At 42.2% G+C, this 24263-nt stretch overlaps 1 protein-coding gene and 1 long non-coding RNA gene across 20 annotated transcripts in view; one reads left to right on the plus strand and one right to left on the minus strand.

The window, feature by feature from the left end:
- The window catches only part of SPECC1 (sperm antigen with calponin homology and coiled-coil domains 1), a 337039-nt gene that overhangs the window by 79527 nt on the left and 233249 nt on the right, over positions 1-24263 (plus strand). For 12 of the 14 annotated variants that reach the window (XM_072640012.1, XM_072640017.1, XM_072640015.1 and 9 more), the window contains one exon: positions 190-325. In XM_072640012.1, coding sequence (XP_072496113.1) covers positions 190-325 — 136 coding nt within the window. Of the gene's footprint in view, positions 1-189; positions 326-21680; positions 21801-24263 lie in introns of those variants that run through there. The other 2 variants (XM_072640023.1, XM_072640024.1) reach the window with 1 other exon arrangement.
- On the minus strand, positions 1086-22568 carry LOC140525037 (uncharacterized). Of its 6 annotated transcripts, none has more exons than XR_011973904.1 (4): positions 22254-22563; positions 19977-20114; positions 3272-3443; positions 1086-1721 (listed from the first exon to the last, which is right to left on the minus strand). It is a non-coding gene; the product is annotated as an uncharacterized lncRNA (long non-coding RNA). The 6 variants fall into 6 exon arrangements; XR_011973905.1 differs by lacking the exon at positions 22254-22563 and adding an exon at positions 21438-21525; XR_011973903.1 differs by lacking the exon at positions 1086-1721 and adding an exon at positions 1740-2394 and having other exon boundaries at positions 22254-22567.

Below are 24263 nucleotides of genomic sequence, written 5' to 3' on the forward strand. Positions count from 1 at the left end.
CAGACTTAGGCTTATTTCTCTTTTTGTGATGAGATTACTAATAGATTACTGGAATGCTGGAGAATTAATAACTTTAAAATGCTTTACATTGCTATACCCCTGGGCACTGGTGATGCTCCAGCTCCCAGGGAGGATACTTATGAGTCTTCTTTCTTGTCCACTCCCTTCTCCTGCCTTTCTCTCTTACAGCTGAAGAGGGCCAGTAGTGATGACATGCTCACCAAACCAGGCAGCACCAGCTCCTCTGGAGTCGCCAGGCTGAAGAAGACGGCGACTTCTGGTGCCATTTCGGAGCTTGCAGAAAACCGTTTAAAGAGCTGCGTAGGTAGGCAATATTCAAGCAAACCTCAGCCCTGTCCTCTACACCAACCTCTTTCACTCTGACTTCTCCAAGATTATAGTTCCCTCATGATTCTATAGCTAAGAGCTTCTCCTCTTAGCCTGCTATGAAGTTGGTAGGGCAGGCATTGGGGAGGAAGGTGGTTGCATTGACATGTGGAACTGTGCCTGGAGAGAGGTCCTCCAATGTAGACTTGTTTGGGACTTGAGTCTTTGAAGGATGTCTGAGATACTGATAGGTTCTGGGACCCACTCAGGGCTACCATGAATGATAGAATGTGAATAGCAGAAGCCAAGATGGGCTCCTGAAGCCACACTGCCTCTTACAGATATAGGAAAGGACATGACTAGCTACCAAGGCTTAAAACCACACTACAACCAAGGAACACCTTGTATAATTCCTTATGTTATTGTCTGAATGTACGCTGCTTCAGTAGGGTATCCCCAAGACCTAGTCCAGGGTTTGGAATGCAGGAGGTGCATGAGATACACTTGGTGGTTGGATTTTAAAGGCAGAACAAAGACGAATCAGTGATAGTGAACTTACTTTGTAATCAAAAACATGCCATCTCTCTGGACCTTGGGCAACTTTCTAAGAACTCCCTCTAAATCTATGAGTCCATGAGCCTATGAGTCTCTGATCTACCAGCTTATAGGTAGTTCACATAGGATAAGAAGGTATAGACAGGTAGTAATCCTCATCACCTTGGGGGGGCGGGGTATGGAAGGGAATCCGCATCAAATGCTTTACAAATATTATCTCATTTAATCTTCCTGTGAGGTAATATTAATAACGTTTATTTTTATTATAAATAACATTTATGTGTCACCAACTGTGTACTAGATATTGTGCTAAGCACTTTACATTTATTATCTTATGTAACCTTCATATCAACCCTGTGAGGTGGATGCTGTTATTATCTTCACTTTATAATTGGGGAAACTGAGGCAATAGAGGTTCAGTGACCTACCCAGGGTCACACAGCTAGCAAGTATCTGAGACTGGATTTGAGCTCTTGATTCCAGCCTCAGAGCTCTATCCATTGAGCCATCTCACTGACTCAGTGTAGATAAACTCAGAATCATTAATGACTAACTTGGGAAACCATAGAATTATTTGGAAGTGAAAGAAGGGATCTCAGATATCTTCTAGATCAAATGCTTCATTTTATAGATGAGGACACTTAGGGATTTTAAGTGATTTGTCCTTCCCAGGTCATTCCCAGAATGCGGTTTCAAAGATGGTGGGCATCCAGTGACCTTTAATTTAACTAGTTTTCAAGAATTGATCCAGGGAGATGTCCCAGTCTTCTCTTCCACTTTTTTCTGCCTTAGGTGGCCTGGTGATAGTTACCCTTCACATCAGAGGTTTTATGTTTCACCTTTATGTAAAAAGAAAAAAAAAGGACGTTGGAGGCAATGGTAAAAATTGTTTTCCCTGTTAGGGAAACATGAAAATCTCATCTTCCATTTACCTCTCATGGCATTCTAAAATCATTTTCCAGTGAATCGCTTGTTTCTCTCAACAGAATTTTATTATGTGTTGAATGCTTTTATTTAACAGTAAAGAGGCAATTTATTAAAAATCTAGTGAGCTTACTACTAACTTTGATGAAACAATTTTCTGACTCATTTACGTTCAGATAAAATGCATCATCTTCAGTTAAATGCTTTTTATTATTGAAGTACTATTTTTTTCCAGCCGCATTAATTGCTACTATAAATTTTAGCTCTGTTTTTTTTCTTCCCCAAATTCACAGTGGTTTTGAGTTCTCTTAATTCTGGTTAAGTAGATATTAACCACCAGGTGGAGCCAACACCAAGCACATTTACTTGGATCCAATGTGCTTTGATTCTTTGATCTGTCTCACAGTTTGCTTTGGTTTGATCTGAGAATCACAGGATTGTGCGTTGGAAGGGACCCCAGCAGAGCATCCAGTTTAACCCATTCCTGGAAGACAGTCCTCACCCTTGAAGACTTTTGAGAGGAAAGAAATTTATCAGTCATTTCTCAATGAAACATACAATTGGAAGGGTGGAATTGTTTGGAAAATTCTGTTAAGAGAGAATATAAATTCCTAGATTTAGAGCTGGAAAGAACTTCAGAAACTATGGATTCCATCCCCCCCATTTTACAGATAGGAGAACTGAGGGCCACTGAGTTTAAGTGATTTTGCCTGATGTCTCAAAGAGAAGTTTATAGCAGTTCTAAGATTGAAACTCAGGCTGTGGCTCCAAGTTCAGTTCCACTCTCCTATAATATGGCTTCCATATACACCAAATTCATTTATTTTGAATATTTGGGGGTTGATTTATATTTTTACATTAGTCACCCTCTTCTCAATCAATTCATGGCTCCATATGACCCCCATGATCAATTATAAGTCCCTTGTTTAGCATTTAAAGCTTCTTTACAACCTTTACCGACTTTGTACATATTACTCCCCTCCGTATACCCTGCAATTCAGCTATATTGGCCTAATTGCTGCCTTTTGCACATGTCATCTCTGGTCCCCATGCCTTTGGATTTCCTATTCACCATGCCTGGAATGCTCTCTCTCCCAACCTGATTCTTAGACCCCCTGGCTTCCATGACTCAAGTTAAGTGCCATCTCCTTTGGCTTTTCTGTCTCTTCCCTTCCACAGCCTCCAATGCCTTCCCCATGTTAATTTATATCCATTGCCTCCACATGAGAACATTAATTCCTTGAAGGCAGGGACTCTTTTTGCTTTTCTTTGTGTCTGAAGTGCTTAAGTAAACACTTACTAGATGCTGGTAGAGCTATTACCAATTAAGCATGGGTATGTCCAGTGTTCTAACATTGTAAGCAGAAGATGAGACACATTGTAAAAGGTTGACCAGAAGGCTATTTGGAGTGCTTCTGTTCTGGGTGCTATCTTTTAGAAAGTGTCTTAGTAGACTAGAATGTACCCAGAGCGGAGGGTGAGGGAAGGCTGGTGATGGTGCCATATGAGGAGGAGCCCAGAGAAGTTCCAGGCAAGGCATGGATAGTTGTCTTCAAGGGTTTGAAGGGTCATCCCATGGAAGAGGAAGAAGCCTCATTCTGCTTGGCCTCTGAAGGAAGAACCAGGGGCAATGGGAGCTAAAAAAAAAAAAAAAAAAGAGCAGAATTAGTATGGAAATCAAGGAAAACTTTGGAAGTCTCCAAAAGTAAACTGGGCTGCCCTAGAGCTAATGGGTTCCCCTTCACTAGAGGCCTTCAAGTAGAGGGTCAATGACTATTGGTAGGGGATAGCACCCAGGGGATGCCTGTTTGGGTCTGAGTTGGACAAGATGACTCAGGGATTCTGTGAATCTGGGAAGGGAGAACTATATAGAGTATGGACTAGACTACCTCTTGGACTCAGAAAACACTAACCTTAAGTTTGAGGAGAGAGCACTGGATCTGGCATCAGAGAACTTGGGTAACCTTGAACTAGGCAGTCTCTGAGGATCTACCCAGCTTTAAATCTATGAGCCTTCAGTCTGTCATATAAGGTCATCCAAACATTACACCCTTTCATTGGGACAGAGTGTTTCAAAAATCTAGGTTTGGTTGATGCAATCTTAAAATTGCATTAAAAGTTTTAGGATACCCCATCTGTATTATTGAAAAGTAGCTGACAAATGTCTTTCCCCTTCGAAGATCTAGATTAGCCCTGCGTGGCAACGTTATCACATGAGCTGCATGTTAACATGACATAACTCAAATTATTACCCTCTCTGAGCCCCCATTTCCCCAACTATAAAAGGGGGATAGATGAAATCTAAGGTCCCTTCTAGCTTTTAATCTATGATTTTACGTTAATTCCAAGCCATTAAAGCTGAGAACCACATGAAGACTTTTGGGACACCTTGTATATTGCTGGAAAGTGATTAGTCAATAATTGTATCAATACCTGGAAGCTGTGTGTGAAGGACAGAACCATGTTTTATCATTGTGTAACACAAGGTGGGGCAGCTGATAGTGCAGCCCAACTCCTGGGGTCATTCTCCGACAGAGATGAATGTCTTACATACAGGTTACTATGACTGAATGATAGAGTGTATGTTTATAGATTCAGGTTCGAATTCTACCTCTGATATTTGCAAGTTAATTAAACTCTCAAGAGTTCAGAGGGAGCTCAGCTCTTATTTTGTAGCTGACGTGAAGTAGTTTGCCTGAGGTGTCAGATGAGTTGCGAGGGGCAGAGCTGGGTCTGGAATACAGTCTCTCAGACTCCAAACTCAGTGTTTTTTCCAGTGTGGCACATTAACTCTCAGTATCTAGGGGACCTAAGACAACCATAAGACAGCTAGGTGGTGCCATAGTGCACAGAGTGCCAGACATGGAGTCAGAAAGACTCGTCTTTCTTGAATTCAAATCTGACCTCAGATACTTACTAGCTGTGTGACCCTGGTCAAGTCACTTAGCCCTGTTTACCTCAGTTTCCTCATCTGTCAGATGAGCTGGAGAAGGAAAGGGCAAACCACTCTCTGCCAAGAAAACCCCAAATGGGGTCAAGAAGAGTCATACATGAACATACTGAACAACAAGAAGAAAAATATATGATAAATGTTTAACATATAAATTACATTTATAGTTTAAATTTTTAATATTGTATGTAAGAAAACACAAGATCTTTGGGGACTTGTGAGAGAGGATTTGATGACTTATATAGGGTAAAGTTGAGGAGAATGATCACATAACATGATATAGTAAGATTTCTTTTTCCAGATAGGTTAATGTTTTGTCTCTAATTTTTAAAATAATTCATGGAAAGTACTCTCCCAGCACAGGTGGAGTCATTTGATAAGCATGTGCCCAAGCCTGCTGGAGCATGTGCCAGGGACTAAGATGTTTGGACTGGGAAGCCATTGGTTAGAAACGGTGGGAACAGCAGTGTCTGTGATAATTAAATATGTCAATGGTCAGATGACATCAGCTAACTCATGGGCGATGCTTTTAGAAGGAACGTGTCAGAAATGATTATAAGAACTCAGACTAGGGAAGGGTAGAGGAAATAAGACAAAGCGTGCTAACAGCTCTCAGCTTAATTGGGGTCAGCTCAGCCCCTTCAAGAAGGCCACAGTAGCTAGATGTCTGAAGTAGAGAGAGTGCCGGGCCTGGAGTCAGGAGGATGAGTTCAAATCCTACCTGAGATACTTACCATCTGTGTGACCCTGGGCAAGTCTTTGAGATTCAGTTCTGTCATTCAAAAAAGGACTCCACTTCTAGGAGATGTGATTCTTGAGAGAGGGCTGTAGCCTGGCCAAAACTTCTTGGCCCCATACCAGAATGCACAAATTCAGCATGGAAGAGAGAATCGTGACGCAGGGGTGCCCACAGTATCATGAACTGGGCTAGCAGAAGGGGTTCCCCTGTCCCACCGCCTGGAAAATCTTTCTTTGTTCTTCTACACATTGGCTCACAGAGGCTATTCATGAGAAGGGCAGGGAGGAACTGGAGGACTTTCCAATGAATTCATGGAAGATTGAAGTTCAGGTCTGTGAACTTGGTTATGACCTCCTAAAATGGTCAAGTCCCTCTATGGAAAACAGTATCAGATTTGCTCTTTCAGCTGCTTTTCCTGGTGGACTGCATACACAGGGCTATTGTATGACTGCTCACTGCTTGGAGGATTCTTTAGGTCACTGCTGGCCTGGATAAAATTTCCACTTGCATAGTAATTCCTTCCATATCATCATCCATTAAAAGAGAGAAGAGGGATAGATGATGGTGTGAAAAGGGCCCCAGCCATACCTGGAAGACCATAGATTTTCCTCTTGGAGCAGTGATAGCACTCAGGCATATCCACATGGAAGCATCTTTCACTCCCCTCCCAATGGGACCAGACTCTGGTTCCCAGTGAGGAAAAGCCCTTCACCAATGCACATCAACAGCTGTTCTCTCTCTTACAGTCTGATTGCCTGGGGCACTGAGGTTCAGGGACTAGCCCAGTGTCTCACAGCCAGGATGCTAGACCATCATCACAGCTAGCATTTCTATCACTTTAATGTTTCTTTAAGGTTTGCAGTGTACTCTATCTACCAATCTATCTATCTGTGTGAATGTGTGTGTGTATATATATATATATATATGTACATATATATATACACACACACATGCAGGCATATATAGATATATGTATAAGCATGTATATATGTAAATACATGTATATCTATACATGCATATTAGTATTTACATATATATTATCTCATCTGATCCTCACAACACTCCTGTGTGGTAGGTGCTCTTATCCTCATTTTGCAGCTGAGACAGCTGAGGCTCAAAGAGATTAAGCAGCTTGCCCATGGTCACACAGTTAAAAAAGTGCCGGGGCACGTGGGTGGCTCGATAGATAGAGCACAGGCCCTGGACTCAAGAGCATCTAAGTTCAAATTCAAACTCAGACACTTAGTAACTGTGTGATCCTGGACAAGTCACTTAACCTTGACTGCCTTGAAAAAAAAGTGTCTGAGGCAGTGTTTGAACTCAAGTCTTCCAGCCGTCTCAGGATCTGATTGAGACAGTTGTGCTTTTTGACTGCTCCCAAAAGAAGCCAGTTTCCATGGCTTTGTGCTGTGAAAACCTCAACAAGCATTTATCATGGGTCTGCTGGTGCCAGACTGTGCAAAGCACTACAAAGACAAAAGTGAAGCAACCGTCCCTGCCCTCTTGCAATCTATCTGGGAGATGATAAGAAGTGTGTGTGTGTGTGTGTGTGTGTGTGTGTGTGTGTGTGTGTGTGTGTGTGTGTGTGTGTGTAGGAGGTCACTAGCAAATAAGGGCATCAGAAGAGATTTCTAAACTGAGTTATTTGTAAGAAAACGTCTCGTACAATAACCGATGTCATTTATCCAGTGTTACTGAGAAATGAGATGTTCCACATAACTGCAATTCTCCATATAAGTGAAGTCTACCACTTTAAGCACCATATTCATATTATTTTAATAACCTGTGCCTGAAATCTTTCAAAGATGTATTGCATGGAGTAAAGAGAGTTTGCCATGACTACTACAAGGTAAATAAAGTCACCAGCGGAAAGGCAGCAAAATCCTGGTCATTTCCAATAGTCAAAGTCTGTACTTCACTGGCTAAGTCACAGGGGCCCATCCTTCCTGTCAGGTAGTGATAGAAAAGCCATTTTTCAGGGAATGTACTGTATTGGAGGTTTACTAGAGAAGGTCACTCAAGTCAAGATAAAATGGGTAAAATTTTAAAAATTTAATGCATTTCATGCTCAGAAATGCCTCAAAATGCTCAGAGGCATTTCATACCTTCTCAGAACTTAATTTAACCTTTTCTTGATGACTCCAAATCATCATTATGAATATGAGAGAATTAGAGCCCAAAGGACACCTAGAGATAATCTAGTCCCACTTCCTTGAAGGTAGAGATTGACTGTTAATTTGCTTTTCTCTTCCCCCTCCTTGACCTGGCCCTGTTACTACTGATCAATAAAAATGGGTTCAATGAAATTTCATTTGTATTTTTCCCTCTACATTGATCTGAGAAAAAGTCTTCAAAAGGGTATAAATTCCTCCTCCCACTCTTTCTCCTGAAAAGAGAATGACATCTTTCAGATATTTCCCGCACTGGGTTCTTTGAAGTGATAACATTACAAACAAATTCTATCTGCATTATGGATTTAACATGGGCTTCTATTTGTTTAGAGATTAACTGATTTCCAGAGATTCATTAAGGTATGAAAGTATTATGTGGGTTTCATTTATCTTTGCTTAGAGAAAGAGGAGTGGGTGATGTGCGGTAATAGGATAAGAAATTTCTTTCCCCCTGACAGTTAGGGAGAGAACTAAGTAGTGATCGTTTCTATGGAGCAGGGGCTGAGTTTAAAATGGGCAGTAAACCAATTAGTAAAATTCAGTTGGTTTATGGAACTATTGTTATTTAACTCACAGATTCAATAAGTTGTAAATTACTGAGGATGCTAGCAGGGACCCTTCAGCAAATCCCTAGGAAATTTGACAAGTATCCTTTCTCATTAAAAGACCTTTAGTGCTAGCCCACCCAAGGACCCAGGAAACCTGCATATTGCAGACAAAAAAAATTAGAATAGGGAATATTGAGTTAAATGCCTTTCTCAGTAGAGAAGTAGGGAGCTATGGGTGTAGAATGCGGCATACAGTGTCAGATTGAGGGTAGCTGTAGTCTGTTGATTTTGTTTAAATGTAATTCTTTATTTACAAGGGATAGGGACCATGCCTGTAATTTAATTGAGACCTCCTGGACGAGAAAACTCATTTGTATTGCTTTAAAAAAAAAAAAAAGGATAATGATGGGGCCAGTGATTTTATTGGTATGTTCATGTTGTTTGTCCTTTGTTTTTGAAGAGGGCCAGTGACTTGATGTCTTGACTTGGGAGTGAATCAGATTTAAATGAGGCAGAGTTGTCAGCCTCACTAAGGCTGGCTAACCACACTGCCTCCTGTTACAGAGCTGGGCTAATGGGGAAAGGAGAAGGATTGTGAAGGGGAAATGAGTACAGTCCCCAAAAAGGTGACAATAAAAAAAATTTTAAATATAGAAAACATGTAAAAACCAGATACTTCCCATTGGGAAAAAATTGGAGAAGGGGGAGTACTATCCCCATCAAACAATGACAGACTTGGAGAATATCAGAGGATTGCGATATTTGGAAAGGATTCTGCTGAAAAAATTCAACATATGCCTTAAACTGTAATGAAACTGCTCAGGATTTCCATCCCAGGGAATCCTGAGGATTTTAGAGCCATGATCTTCTTTCAGTAAAGAAAAGGAGGAAGGTGATAAGACTGGGCTAACAGGGCCAGCCTAATTGCCTCCATTTCTTAAATCTCCTATCCCCCTCCATGAGATTTCTGCTTGGGGTGTTTCTTTTTTAAATTTTAAAATCTTTGTCTTCAGCCTGTGGCAGCCCCAGTCTGGTAGAAGGGGAGGAAGAGGAGTGGGGAGTAGAGGAAGGCTTTCAGGAAGCACTTGTCAGGGGCCTTCCAGCTGCTCTGGAGGTACTACCCTGAGGGGAAGAAACAATCCTCCCATCTGTAGGAGCTTATGATGAAGCCTTGGAAATAGAATGTTAAGCAGTAAGAAAACAACAAAAGAGGCAAAATATGAGGGTTTTGTGTTTCTTCCTTATCACTATGCAAACTTCTGTGTGAATTGTGAACTCTTGGCATGTTTGTTTCTTGTGTAATAAACCTAGTTTTTTTCCGTAAGTTGTGATTGACTGTTGACAAAGAGAAGGGTCATAGATTTTGAGTTGAAAGGGATCCTAGAAACCATCAAGTCCATTTTACAGATAAGGAAACTGAGGCAGAGGGAGATTAAGTGATTTGCCCAGTGTCACACAGGTGAGTGAGTAAGTCAGGATTTGAACCCAAGTCCACTGTCCAATTAATGTATCATAAGCTGTGTTAAGGCAGGTAGGTGACATAGTGGATAGAGTGCCAGGTCTGGAACCAGGGAGACTTGAATTCAAATCCAGCCTCAGATACTTACTAGCTGTGTGACCCTGGGCAAGTCACTTAATCTTTGCCTGCCTCAGTTTCCTCATCTGTCAAATGAGCTGGAGGTAAACCACTCCAATATCTCTGCCAAGAAAACCCCAGATGGGGTCACAAAGAGTCGGACATGACTGAAAACCACTGAACACCAACAACAAAATACATTAAAACTGGTTCTGCCCGGTAATTAGATGTGTGAACTTGGGGGTGGGAAGCTGGGGAGTCAGTCGCCATCCTTTGATGAGCTTCAGTTTACCTATATTAAATGAAAGATTCAAACTAAATTTCCTTCATGACCCCTTCCACCATTAAATAGTCCACATATTGTACGCAACTAGGTAGTTTGACTAATGAAGCTCTGAAGTGGTCACATAAGCCGTTCAAAACTATAATGATATAAAATATGATTATTTGTTCTAGCCCGATGGAAATGTAATAATATTTGCTAATATTCACGTAGTGCTTCACTATTATCTCACTGATGCTCAGAACAACTCTTAGAGATAGTAGATACTGTTATTCTTCCCATTTTACAGATGGGGAAACTGAGGCAAAAAGAGATTAAGTAACTTGTTCAAGTGTCCAAGGCCAGATTTGAACTCAGGTCTTCTTAATGCCAGGTCCAGGATTTAGTGTACTGAGTCACAGCTGCCATGTGAGAATCTGAATAAATCAACCGCCTCAGGGGATTTGCAGGGAGGGGGGCACGAATCAGGGCCTACTTTTATAAATTGTGTACATAGTCTGAGGGGGATATAGTCAAGCCTTTATTCTAAATAAAATATATAAATATAAAATAAAATTATTAATATAAATTAAATGCATATTATAAATATATTTGTAAATATAAAATAAATATTATATTTATAAATATAGATTATAAATAAATAAATAGTAGAGCAAGCATTTATTAAAAACCTACTATGTGTCAGGTACTGTACTAAGCACTGAGGATACTAAGAAAGAAAGAAAAAATCCCTGTTCTCCAGTTGTGGATAGTGTAACGAGGGGGGTAACATGCAAATAACTATGTGCAAAAAAAAGACATTCACAGGATAAATTGGAGGTAATCTCAGAAGGAAGACACTGGAAAGGTTTCTTGCAGAAAAGTTAAGAGTGCAGTAAAAGATAAGTCAGAAGACTTTTTGGAAGAGCCACATCTTGATCCAGACTTTTTGGTGGATGCCTATGATGTTATCAGAATAGAGAGCTCCCAGTGTGGAAATCCTCTCCACAGATACAGATCAGCAACTCATCTTTGCCTGAAGATCATAAGCTTAGAGCTAGAAAGAATCTCAGAGGCCATCTCATCTAGAGATGAGGAAATGAGACCAGAGATGGGAAATGATTTCCCTAAACTCACTCAGAAGTGGTGCCATGTGAAACCTGGTCCTCTCACCTCAAATGAAGCCCTCCATCCATCTACCACGTACTACAGTTCACTGGGGTCCTGAGATATATATCTCAAAGGAATACAGTTATCCCTTCCACATTGCAGGGTTAGGGGTATGGTGCCCCTGCCTTCTGGAAAATCTATGTAAAATTGTTTGAACCCTCCCTTCATACCAGAGAAGTTTGAATTATTATGGCATTAAAAGACAAAATATGTTGCTATACTATACAATACTATATGTTTTATGCATTTCTAGGTGTCTACACTTTTTTCCTGTGTCATCTGTGGCTTCCACAACATGCCCTCCAAATTCCCATCTAATTTCTTAAGCTGACCCATGACATATCGAAACCCAGATAGAGAAAGTCATGATGTGGAAGGGATGACTGTACATAGAAATAGTTTGGCAGTAAATAGAAGTAATTTGAAGAGGTAGAAGATTTCTCTCCTTTGGAGTCAAATGTCACAGCCCTTCTTGCCCTAGGAAATTGTGTTGCTCAAGATATACCCAGGGATGGGAAAGTGACCATTCTATAAATATGGAGCTCTTGAGTCCTCATTAGTAAACCCGATGACAGCCAATGGAGAAAACCTTTCTGTTTCACCCAAGTAAGGCACAGAGATTCTGGTTTCTCCCTACTTTGCAGATGAAACAGTAAATTCATTTTTGTTGTCTATACCATGCTGCTTAGAGAAATCTCAGTGGTGCAGTTGATAGAGCTCTGAACCTGGAAGTGGGAAGCCCTGAGTTCACATCCACCCTCCAGCACTAAACTGGCTGTATGACTCTGGAGTCTGTCTGCCTCAGTTTCTCTGTCTGAAAAATGGAGGTATTACCTCCAGCAAATCCCTCCCTGTCGCTCCCCAGCCCATGGTCAGGATCAGCTGAGATCATATTTGCCAAGCATTTTGCAAATCTTAAAGCATTATTTAAATATCTAAAAGCATTATCTAAATCTATTATGCTGCTTCTCCCTCCCCATCCTTTTCAGAGAAAGATGGGGGTAGAGGACATAGGGAACTGTCCTTGAAGTCAGGAAGTCTTTGATCTAAGTTCCAACTCTGAAACCTACTTGGCTGTGCGACCCTAGGCAGTCTCTCAGTACAAAGCCTCACTCTCTAAGCCCGTGTAAGTCTTGAGATGATAGAGATGCCTAATGCAAAGAAAACTCAAGTCCATGCCCAGACTTTCATTCCAGTCACGTGAGTTATCCTCACCCTGAGGATGCTTCATCCAGCAAGTAAGCCACTGTTATGGTTATGACTCAGGACTTCCAGTCTTCCTCTTTTCATGTGCAAATGATATAAAGAGGTTTGGTCTTTCTCTTTCCCTCTGGCATTTCCCTCTTCATCCATTAGACCCTGGGGCACCCTCTGGACTCCAGGGCATTATACTTGCTTCCGTAGTCCATCACCTATTCTGGGCAGATCACTTATACTTACTCTCCCTTTTAAGGATGGAGAGTAATAAAATTTGCAAAGCTCTTCTCTGTTTATCCTCAAAACAACCCTGGGAGGTAGGAGCTATTGCGATCCCTAATTTTTTTGTGGTTCAGTCATTTCCTCAGTTGTGTCTGACTCTACCCTATTAGGGGTTTTCTTGGCAAAGATACTAGAGTGGTATGCTGTTTCCTTCTTCAGTTCATTTTTAATAGATGAGGAAACTGAAGCAAACATGGCTAAGTGACTTGCGCAGGGTCACACAGGTAAGTGTCTGAGGTCGATATGTCTTCCTGCCTCCAGGTCTGACTCGCTATCCACTGCACCACCTAGCTGCCCTGATCCCTATTTTACCATTGAGGAAACTGAGGCAGGCAGAGGTGAAGTGATTAGGTAGTAAGCATCTGAGGCTAGATTTGAACCCAAGTCTTCCTGACTTCATGCCCAGCACTCTATCAGAAAAGGAATCTCTCTGTAGGTTCTGACATTTGACAGCTAAGGTCCTGCCAAATGAGGAGTCAGGTGGCAATGTGGCATCACAGTAGGGGAAAATGAAAAAGGCCCATGTACAAGAATCCCATGAAAAGACAAGTCAAAATTTTAAGCAGAGCTTACTATGTCAGGAAATGCGACAAGTGCTGGCAACATAAAGGCCAACCAGCCCTTGCCGGAAGGAGCTTACATTCTAAGGAGCTCCATTCTAATGGAGGAGACAGCATATATGTCCCGATTGAAAACTCCGGAGGGCCAGAGATGAGAGCACACACTCGGGGGTGATGGTACAGCTCCTCCAGAGACGGCTTCCCAGCTTTCCCCTTTTGTTCAAGAGAATATCCATCCCTCCTCTGCAGGGAGGTAGGGATGCCCCCACCTTTTCAGGAGTTCCAGGATGTTGGTTGGTGGGCAGGGGGACAGCAGTGGCAAAAGGTTACCTGCTCCCTCTGCTCCCAGACTTTCATTTGAATGTCTGGGAGCAGAGTAACTGGTTGAGGGGGAATTGAGGAGATGAGAGTGAAAGGTTCCTTAACTGACTCAAGACTGACTTACCCCGGAGAAATAAAAGCTTTTATCTCTGATACCAGGTGCTAGCTATGGGGCTGCCTCGGCCCAGATGGACACTTTATCTATGTGATTGTTGTTGGGAAAAAGCAGGGAGAGGCCCTTTTGGCTAGTAAAGGCAAAAAATAATAAAAATAATTCACTGAATGCTTTCAGGATTTCTGCCAAGGGTTATAGACATCAATCCACCCAGGAAGTTCTGTCTCATAAATTATCCTTGAGGTATTTTCTCAAGTGAGGGAGAAATGGCCTTAGGGGAGGTACTTGTGGTTGAAATGATAACCACAGTCCACAAAAGTAGAGAATAAACCTCCAATGCTAACCTTTCCTGATCTCCTATACTGTGAGGTCCTCCCTTTCCTCAACTACCTTGTACTATCTGTATTTGTATTATTCCCTCCACATTTATTCTGTATAGAATGTTGTTGCTGAGTTGTGTTTAACTCTTCATGACGCTGTGAACTGTGGGGTTTTCTTGGCAAAGATACTGGAGTGGTCTGCCATTTCCTTCTCCAGCGGATTAAGGCAAACAGAGGTTAAGTGACTTGCCTAGGGTCACCCAGCTAGTAAGTTTCTGAGGCTGGATTTGAACTCAGGTCTTCCTGATTCCAGGCCTAGCCCTCTGTTCACTGAGCCACCTCATTGCCTCCAAGGCAAATGGGTTAAATGACTAGCTCAGGGTAACATAGCTAGTAAATGAGGTCATATTTGAACTCAGGCCTGACTCTAGGCCCAGTGCCTATCCGTTGAGTCACCTGTCTATATAGAGTGAATACATTCTCCTTAGAATGTATATATACATTCTCCATGTATACACACATATGTATTTGTGTAGGTGTGCAACACATACATACATATACATACATACATATATATACATATGTCTTTGTTGTCTCTTCCATTAGAATGTAAACTTTTTGTGAGTTGGGATTGTTTCATTCTTTATACTTGTGTCCCCAGAGCCTAGGACAGAGCTTGGTAGAGCTTGGTACATAACAGAGGCTTAATAAATACTTGTTGATGGATTGATTGATTGTAAGAGGAATAAAGGCCTTATTTATTAATAGAGATAATCAGTGGTATGTCAGCTGTCCCAAAGTGAGATGTATCCATGACATACTTTGCAATTTAATCTAATTAAATTAAAATCAACATTTTCTCAATTCTGGATTATCAACCAAATAGAAAATCAAATGCAGATTTGTAGGGTTTGCCATTTTCCAAGGCATAAAGGCTCAGACTGAAAATTTAACAGTCACCTCTAGTGAGTCAGTTTGAGCCGGCTCCAGGCGCAGCCCTGTGGATGTGTATAAATGTGTGTATGCATTATAGGCACATTTTATAGCAAGCAATGTTGACTGATTCATTTGCACACCTCAGGGTGAGAAGGGATGGCAGTTGTGTTTACAAAATTCTAAAAACTCAAAACCCTAGACTCCTAATAAGCAGGGGGTCACAGAAAACCCAACCAGACAAGAGAATGACCCTGCTCGCATGTAGATCACCCCCTTCATTGAACTCTAAGTGCCTGGTGCAGTGGGACACATACAGCAGATGGTCAGTAAATGTTTGCTGAGGGATCGCTGGACCTGGGTTTAACATCCCAGTTCCACCTCTTATTCCTTGTTTTTATCTTGGGCAAGTCATATAACAGACATCTCTGGGCCTCAGTTTCCTCATTTCGGAAAGGAGGAGGTCAACATAATTTTGAAAGTCCTTTCCAGGCCTAGGTCTATGATCCTAGGAATCTATGAATAGCCCCTGAAGGGCAGAAAACAGATTGTGTGTGGGTACTACCATTCTTTGACAGTGCCATGCTCTAGGTGGTCATCTTGAAAGTCTATCTTAGGGTCCAATATTTTTTTTATTTTTAAATAATCAGACAAGAAAATTCACCGGGTCTTGAATCCCCTCAGAGAATGTTCGTAGCAAGTCTTGCCTTAGGAAACAAAGATGTCTTGCTCAGGGTTGCCTAGTTCCACTGGAAATGAATGCATTGATCTAGTAAGGTTGTTCAGAATGTTATATCTACAAGACCTCCATGAGGCTAGAAACCAGGTATCAAGCGCTTATCAAGTGCCGACCAGGCACCATCAGGCCCTGTGCTAAGTCCTTTACAAATATTATCTCATTCATCCTCATAACAACCCTGGGAGGGAGGTATCATGAGAAAATTTAATAAAGGCAGACTGAGCTATAGACTCTGAGCAAAATTACTTTATCAGCAGTGACTTGCATGGCTGTCAGCAAAGTGGGTGAATATCCATCTCAGATCCTCCACCCCTAAGGAGGGCTGACAGGGTCTTTTAAACCCAGGTGTGGGTTACCCTGTATACCCATGTATTCAATATTTTATTACATAATATGTAACATTTATATTGCTATGTTTATACAAGAAGTCTTAGCTTAAAACTGCACTGAGACTTTTGGGACAGCCTGTACATTATATTTTGAGAGACACTGTAGTGGATCAGACTCCAGGCTCTCCAAGTCCTCTAATTGGTAGATTAAGCACAAACCTGCCTTGTTTAGAGGCAATTGCCCTTTTGGGAAAGAATGAATATCACAATGAAATCACAGGTCTGGTGACAGAGGGGAGGGGTTATTTTATATATACATGAACATTTTCAGTAAACAGTAAACATTTTGAAATTTAAAATCTTTTTTTTCCTCATTGCCTTCTATAACTAAAATTCAGTTGCCTAGACCCCTAGGACACAGGTTCCCACATTCAGAAATAATACTTAAAGATACATGTGGGTATTATGCAAAAATATGTGAATCATGAAAATGCTAGTAATCTAAGGGAACCAGTATACACTCCTGATATTTCTCATTCACTCCCCTCTTCCATATTTGGAGTTGATGTGATGGATGGTATGATGGAAAAGCTGGTTTTATGGTTGTGGAAATGGTTTCCTACTGACAAACACTCAATCCTATCTGATCCAAGAAGGCTTTATAAAATACCCATTCAGTGCCAGGTATGGTGATAGACTCTGGGGACACACAAACCAAATGGGAAAAGCCATTCCTGACCTCAGGGACCTTACATTCTTTCTGCAATGAGAGTAATTCAATGGGAAACTTTCAGAAATTTTTCAACTAAGAAGTACTTTCACAAAAGTTTTATTGATGCATTATTATTTTTAATCCCAGAGGTACCTCCTTATATACCTCTGTGCACTGAAATACCCTTCTTTGTAATAAGGAGAAATAGTTGAGGAAAACCAGCTAACCCAGCCACTGTGTATTCTGCGTTGGTAGTCTCCTCCTCTCAGCTTGAGAATGTTTTTCCTTCTGACCTCTGGCACCAAGATTTATCATAACACTAATAAACTCCTCTTTTTTTTTTTTTAAAGTGCCAACACCAAGTCTTGTTGATCTGCTTTGACAACATTTGTCTCATCTATTGCTGAAGTGAATTTAAAAGAAATTATTTAGTAATTTCTTTTGAAGACAATTTCATGAAAAAAATCTTTAGGTTAATTATCTAATTCTGAGTGTTTTGCTTTCAAATATTGAGAGAGCTTTGGTGGTTTCATGTCCTGGTCAGACAGTTATCATGGTAAATAATAGACTGGATAGCTCTGAGTTTTGGCTCCTAGAGACAGATCCTGCTTTGGGCTGGCCCTCAGTTTCCTCATCTGCAAACTGAGAGAATTGGACTAGGTGTCTCCACAGGTTCCTTTCAACTCAAGAACTTAGAAACTATGTTTCTAGGGTGATTTTGGTAATAAAAGCTAGGCACTGTCTTTGTGAATTTTTCCTCATTTAAAAAAAAAAATCACCCTTTTGATGTTTTTATGTTGACCAAAAGGTAATGCTTGAATAAATATTTAAACAGAAAATTACAATAATTTTAATATGTACACTATGCCAGTAAAGATGAACATAGCCAGCCACCAGTTGTAAACTGATGCTCAGATATCCATCAGTTAACACAGAGTGGACATGACATGCAGCTTGGACCTGGGGTTCAGCTGTGACCTTCTACCTGAGAAATTCACTGAGTTAGGTTTGGACCTGCTTACTTTGACCTCACTGAATAAGGGTCTAATTTATCCTGCCTAGCCCAAGAATTTTTTTAAGTTTATGAATTTTAAGAAGTAAGGCCCTTTGAAAGTTAAAAATTATATATATGATGGTAAAATCTTGCCTCTGAATGGTGGTTTTGGACTTGTATCCTTAGTACCTGGCCCATGGTGGGTAATTCATACATACTTGTTGATCATTTGGTTAGCAAACACAGGTATGATGAGATCTTGTTTCTCCACCATCTTCCCTCTCCATGAATTTTTAAAAATCCTTTTAAAAACATGTAACACTGTTTCCTGTTAGCAAATAGTATCTGAAGTAACTTTTGAGTGTCTTAAGTATATTTGACAAGCTAAAAGGCAGTTGAGATTAGGGGCTAGCAAACTTTTTGTAACTTAACTTACTATGAAAGGTATTGTTGTTGTCTGTAGGGGACCCTTTCTGGGGTCTATCCCCAAGGTTAATGATGCATTTCATTATGTGGAAGGAACTCTGAGAAGGTAGTGGGTAAATATGGTTATTTCTGTCCTCAAATGGAGAAGCAGGCACCTGGATAATAAGGTCAGATGACTTGGCTACAGTCACAAAGCCAGTGACCCAGTCAGTTTTAGTTGTGGGGGGGCAGGGAAAGCAGAAACCCTTCATCAGGCTGTTGGTTTTTAATTAAATGCCAGTTATGTTTGCACTTTTTTTCTATCTGTGGTCTGAAGGATTGGCTGCTTCTCTGAAGGTCCCATGCCAGGCTATCATAGATTGTCCACTTCAGGAGCAGGTTACTTTATAGAAAACTTATTTCTATATATGGAATCCTTTAAAAGGCATTGGAGTCACAAAGACCTGGATTCAAATACCAGGTCAGATAGTAAGTAGTTATGTGACCTCAGGGAAGTCACTGTGGGCCCTGCTTATTTTTTCCCCCTGTAAAACAGGGGGGATGGGCTAGAAAAGACTGAGAATCCCTTCTAGTTCTAAAGACCTGTGTTTCTATGGAGTAAGTCCAGTGGAAAGAAGTCTGGATTTGGAGTCAGAAGACCTGAGTTTGAAGCCTGGCTCCACAATTTACTACCTGTGTAACTTTGGGCAGCTAGGTGTTGCAGTGAACAGTGTCAGGCTTGGAGTCAGGAAGGCCTGAATTCAAATGCAAACTCAGACACTTACTAGCTGTGTGACCCTGGGCAAGTCACTTAACCTCTGCCTGCCTCAGTTTCCTCATCTATAAAAGGAGCTGGAGAAGGAAATAACAAACCACTCCAGTATCTCTGCCAAGAAAAACCCAAATGGGGTCACAAAGAGTTAGACATGAGTGAAAAATGACTCAACAACAAAAGGAAGAGAACAAAGATTTGGTAGAGAGGTAGAACAAAGAAGGGAGAAGATGGGGTTGAACCAGACCTCGAAGGGCCCTGCCTTCTCTAGATTTTGATTCTCTGATGAGTTAGGTTTGGGCTGTGTTCATTCTGTGGTGCCAGATTTTAAAAGTTGAAATGGAGCTCATGAGAAAAGTTGGAGCCCAAGATTTGGAAGTAGAGAGGTAAGAGTTGAAGCCTACAGATCTCCCGAGGGAGAAGGAGAGGAGATAAAACCTTGGGGGGTGCTCCTTGTTGTTGACTCATTTATCAGCTGTATCTGATTCTCTATGAGCCCATTTGGGGTTTTCTTGGCAAAGATACTAGAGGGGTTTGCCACTTCCTTCTCCAGCTCATTTGACAGATGAGGAAACTGAGGCAAATAGGATGAAGTGATTTGCTCAGGGTCACACAGCTAGTAAAAACCTTTTATACTGCTCAGCATTCCCCTCTCCTACTCCCCTTTACTTTACAAATGAAGAAAATGGAGAGCCCAGAGAGGTTGTGACTGGCTCAAGAGATAGTAGGAAGGAGATAGAGAAAGGGGGGAAGGCAAGAGAGAGAGAGAGAAAAAGAGGAGATGAAAAGACAAAAGGAGATATAAAAAGAGAGAGATGGAAAGAGGAGAGAGAGAGAGAGCAGTCAGAAAGATAAGAAAAGCAGTGTCACAGATCTGAGCCAAGGGAAGGAAGAACTTTGAGAAGGAGGGGGTGGTCAGTAGTGTGGGATGCTGCAATGCTGCAGACCAGTAAAGGAGGCTGAGGCTATAAAAGGCCGTTTGAAAGGCAGTCAGCTACAGTGGAAAGAGCCCTGGATGCCCAGTGAGAAGAACTTGGTTTAAATCCCAGCTCTGTTTGCTTACTACCCACCTTACCTTGGGCTGGTGCCTTCCCCCACTCTGGGTTCCAATTTCCTTCTCAGAAAGTTGAAGGGGAGGGAGACAGTTTAGAAGATCTCCAAATTCCCATCCAGCTAGGAATCTTTATGATCCAGTCATTAAGGCGTTTATAATCTAGTTAAGGAGACAAATACGGAATAATTAAAGACAATCCAAGGCATCCTGCAATTAAATGCTGAATCCTACCCAGTCCCGGCTCCAGATGAGGCAGGAAAAGTTACTGTTGCTTTGCCAAGGATTTTCATTGTGTTCTTAGTGGTTTCTCCATAAAATTGCCGGACAATTCACTGTCAAAACCTCAGCCGGTAAATAAGATCACCTCCAAAGGTTTGGAAACCAAACTGCAGGTACAGACAGCTTCATACTTTTACTTTACTAGTAGGCTGACAGGTTGGAGAGAGACGTCAGAGGCCATCTTGATCTTTATTTGACAGATGAAGAAACTGAGGCCCAGAGAGGGAAAGTAACTCAGCGTCACACAGGTAGTAAACGTGAGAGGTAGTTGCCTGGTCCAGTCCTGTCAGTTCACAGATGAGAGGATACTTAGACGGAGAGAAATCTGTTTCCCTAAGGCTCTAGAGGACCCCGGAGGGATTTTTGTTGAGGGGCGGGGTCTTTTCCTCCTCGATCCCTCAAAGTGCTTAGCACACCAAAAGATCACAGCAACGTAGATTTGTCGTTGGAAGGGACTTCAGACGCCACCTAAACCAACCTCCTTTATTTGACAAATAAAGAAACTGGGACCCAGGGATATGAAGTAATATGCTTAAAGTTTCAGAGGTGGGGTTGAAACAGCCCCTGGCTGGACTTGGAGTCAGGAGTTTGAATGCTGACTCAAGACATTTCCCATCTGGGGTACCTTGGGCAAGTCACTTAACCCCTTGGGCTTCAGGTTCCTCATCTGTAAAATGGGGGAGCTGAGCCTGTGGCCTCCAAGGTCCTTCCAGCTCTAAGTCTTATAAGCCTATGAAAGGACCTTGGTCCAGCTTATCTTATCTGATAGGCTTGTTTGCGCGAAGTCTCTCCCATTAGACTGAGCTCCCTGAGAACAGGGGCTGTGTTTTTTGTCTTTCTTTGTATCCCACAGTGCCCGGCACATAGTAGGCGCTTAATCGATAATCACAGACAATGACTCCCTAATAACGAGGTCTCTTTCCACTTGCTGCCTTTAACTCTGCTCCTCCCTTGGTCGCTCCAGGGTCCCCTTCTTCTGCGAGGCCCCTCCGGCTTTCTCGCAGCTCGCGCGCGCACACCCACCGTCAGAACCATCCCTCCCCGCCTGCCCTTTGTCTCCTGCTGTCTTTCATACACGATCCCCTCTTCCTGTCTCTCTCCCTCTCTCCCTTCTCGGGGCTGCAGTTTGCACCGGCTGCCTCTGCGTGGCCCACAGCCCGGCTGGAGTCACACATACATACACACACACACGCACACGCCTACCTCTCTCCCTCTCCCTCTCCCGGACTCATTCCAGCACTCCGCCGGCTAATTAAGAGCTGCCTAGGCCGGGCCCCGGCCGGTGCATAATATTGTAATGAGGTAGGAGGGCTTAGCCCAGCTGCCCCAGCATGAGGGGCAGCCCCCGCGCCCGGTGCCAGGAACTAGGAAGCAGCCGACTCTTTTATTGGACTGGAGCATAAACACCCAGAGGCAGAAAGGAAGGAGCCAGCCGGGCTGCGGGGCTGCCTGGGAAGCCGGACCATGAGCAGGGTGTGGGTGCCTTAACCGATCTCTCGAGGAGCAGTGGCTGGAGTTGGTCGGAGATGGGCAATCAGTCAGGGCGCCCAGAGGAGCTGGAACAAGGTCTGTGCGCGCTAGCTTTGGCTTGGGGAAGGGAGGCTTTTTGCATTAGCTGGGCTTGAAATGCTGCAACGGAGACCGAGCGGGAACCGTACCTTGGGGCTGCCTTTCTCCTGTCTGCTGCTTTCCCTACCCCCACCCTACTCCCTTGCTGTGGAATTGGTGAATTTCGCGCCTTGAAGGCACTTTAGCAGCTCCTGGGCACAAGGAGCAGAAAGGTTGAGATTCCTGAACAGGGGGTGGGGTGGGGGAAGGGCGGTTTGGACTGTTCTCGGCGGGGTTCGGAAGCTACCTTTGCCTTACCTTGGGACAAGGAAATGCAGAGTATTTATAAACACACACACACACACACACCCACACACACCACACACACACCACACACACACACACACACACACACACACACACACACACACACACACACACACACACACACCTACCTCTCTTCTCTCCTACCTGAAAGGATAGGCTTTTCCTGAAGTGGTGCATTGAGGAAGGAATAATGTCTCTGAGATCAGTCTGTCCTTTTCCAGCTAAGGAGAAAGGAAGAAAGATTCCCATCCCCTACTCAGAGTGCCGGTGAAACATTGCTCTGCCTGTGCTAGGAAGGCAAGCCCTGTCTATCTCCAAAGTTCTGAAGTATGTGTACATTTCATGGAAATCAACTTGTCAGTCTCTTCACCTGGGTTCTTGGAATCTGACTAGTCAGTTGGGCTTGTACATTTCATAAAAATCTTACAGGTCAGTCTCTCCACCTGAGCTTGTACATTTCATGGAATCTAACTAGTCAGTTTCTCCACTTGGGCGTGTACATTTCATAAAAATCTAACTGGTCAGTCTCTCCAATTGGACTTCTACATTTCATGGAATTTAACTGATCAGTCTCTCCCTTCTGGGCTCATACATTTCATGGAATCTAACTAGTCAGTTTTCTTTTGGGATTGTACATTTCATAAAAATTTAATCTGTCAGCCCAGGTGGAGACCTGGGCTTGTAGATATCATAGACTCTTACTTAACTGATCAGTTTCTCTACCTGGGCTTGTATATTTCATAGAAGCTAATTTGTCAGTCTCTCCACATGGGGTTGTATATTTTATGGAATCTAACTGATCAGTCTCTCCCTCCTGGCCTTGTATATTTCATGGACCCTAACTAGTTACTTTCTCTACCTAGGCTTATATTTTTCATAGAAGCTAACTTGTCTGTCTCTCCAGCCTGGGCTAGTCCATGCGGTGGAATCCAGTGTGTCATTCTCTCAGATCTGGAGTTTAGCAGCTTCCCTGCCCCCAGTCTACTGTCTGGAAGGCCAGCTGCTTCAAACTTTCTAGGCCTTGGCAATGAGAAAGTGTGCCCTTGCAGGGGGTTCTCTTTTCCATTGTCCCTTCTTCAGGACATCAGTTGCATATTAAGCACTCCAAGTTCACTGGAAAGTGGAGAACTCTCAGCCCTCTGTTTGTTCCTCTGAGACAAGCCAAGGGTTTGAATTGGAACCATCCTATTCAGAATACTGGCTTTATTCCTGTATCACCTAGATTTCTCTGGTTTATCTAGCTTTTGTTTTTCCTCCTGCCTCTCTAAGAAACTCATAGAACTTAGTGGAAGGTCAGAGGGTCAGTCAGTCTCTGGTTTTCATTACCTGGTATAGGCTGCACCCTGTCGCAGATGTGGATAATGAGCAAGGAGCTATACTTTTAGAAAATGTTTTTAAAAATTAAGAACCCATTTCCTTACTGCCACTTGGTTGAAGGTGATAGATTAAATTTAACTAGGAAAATTACAAATCATAGGTCTTAAGTAGCCAACTCAGGGAGAGAACCTCCTGGGAGTTTAGCAGCAGGTAAAATATCTCCTTTGCTTTCTATAGAAAAAAAATCCCAACTTTATTAATGGAGACTAATAACCTCTTAATTTTTAAAAACTTTTTTCTTTCTTTACTTTAAAAAATGTTTCTTTATATCTCATTTTCATATCACAGCTATTTCTGGGTATCATTCAACCCTCCTTTAAAACATAGAAAAAATGAGGTAAGCAAAAATAATGCTATAGTGGGACAAGGCCAGAAAATGGATGCAACATTTTGCCCTTGTAAGCCCCTAAATTTTTGCAGGGAGGAGGGAGGTATATTATATTATTTTTTCTCCTGTGACCAAAATTAGTTCTTATAATTACTCAGAATTTGACTTCATGGGATCATGGACCTGGAGGCAGCAGGGACCCCAAAGACCATCTAGTCCAACCCCCATATCCATATGAGGAAACTGAGGCCTGGGGTGTGTGTGTTATGATTTGTCCAAGGTCAGATAGGTAGTAATCATGAAAGATAGCCTTTTTAATGAATAAGATACTTAATTCTAAAATCCTGACCAACCAACAACTAACATTTTGAACATATTATAGAAGACCACAAACTTAAAAGTTGTGGTGGGTTTTTTGAGTGGGGGTTGGGAGAGAAGAGGAAGATACA

The sequence above is a fragment of the Notamacropus eugenii genome, chromosome 2 (genome assembly GCF_028372415.1).
Source record: "Notamacropus eugenii isolate mMacEug1 chromosome 2, mMacEug1.pri_v2, whole genome shotgun sequence".
NCBI classification, from domain to species: domain Eukaryota; kingdom Metazoa; phylum Chordata; class Mammalia; order Diprotodontia; family Macropodidae; genus Notamacropus; species Notamacropus eugenii.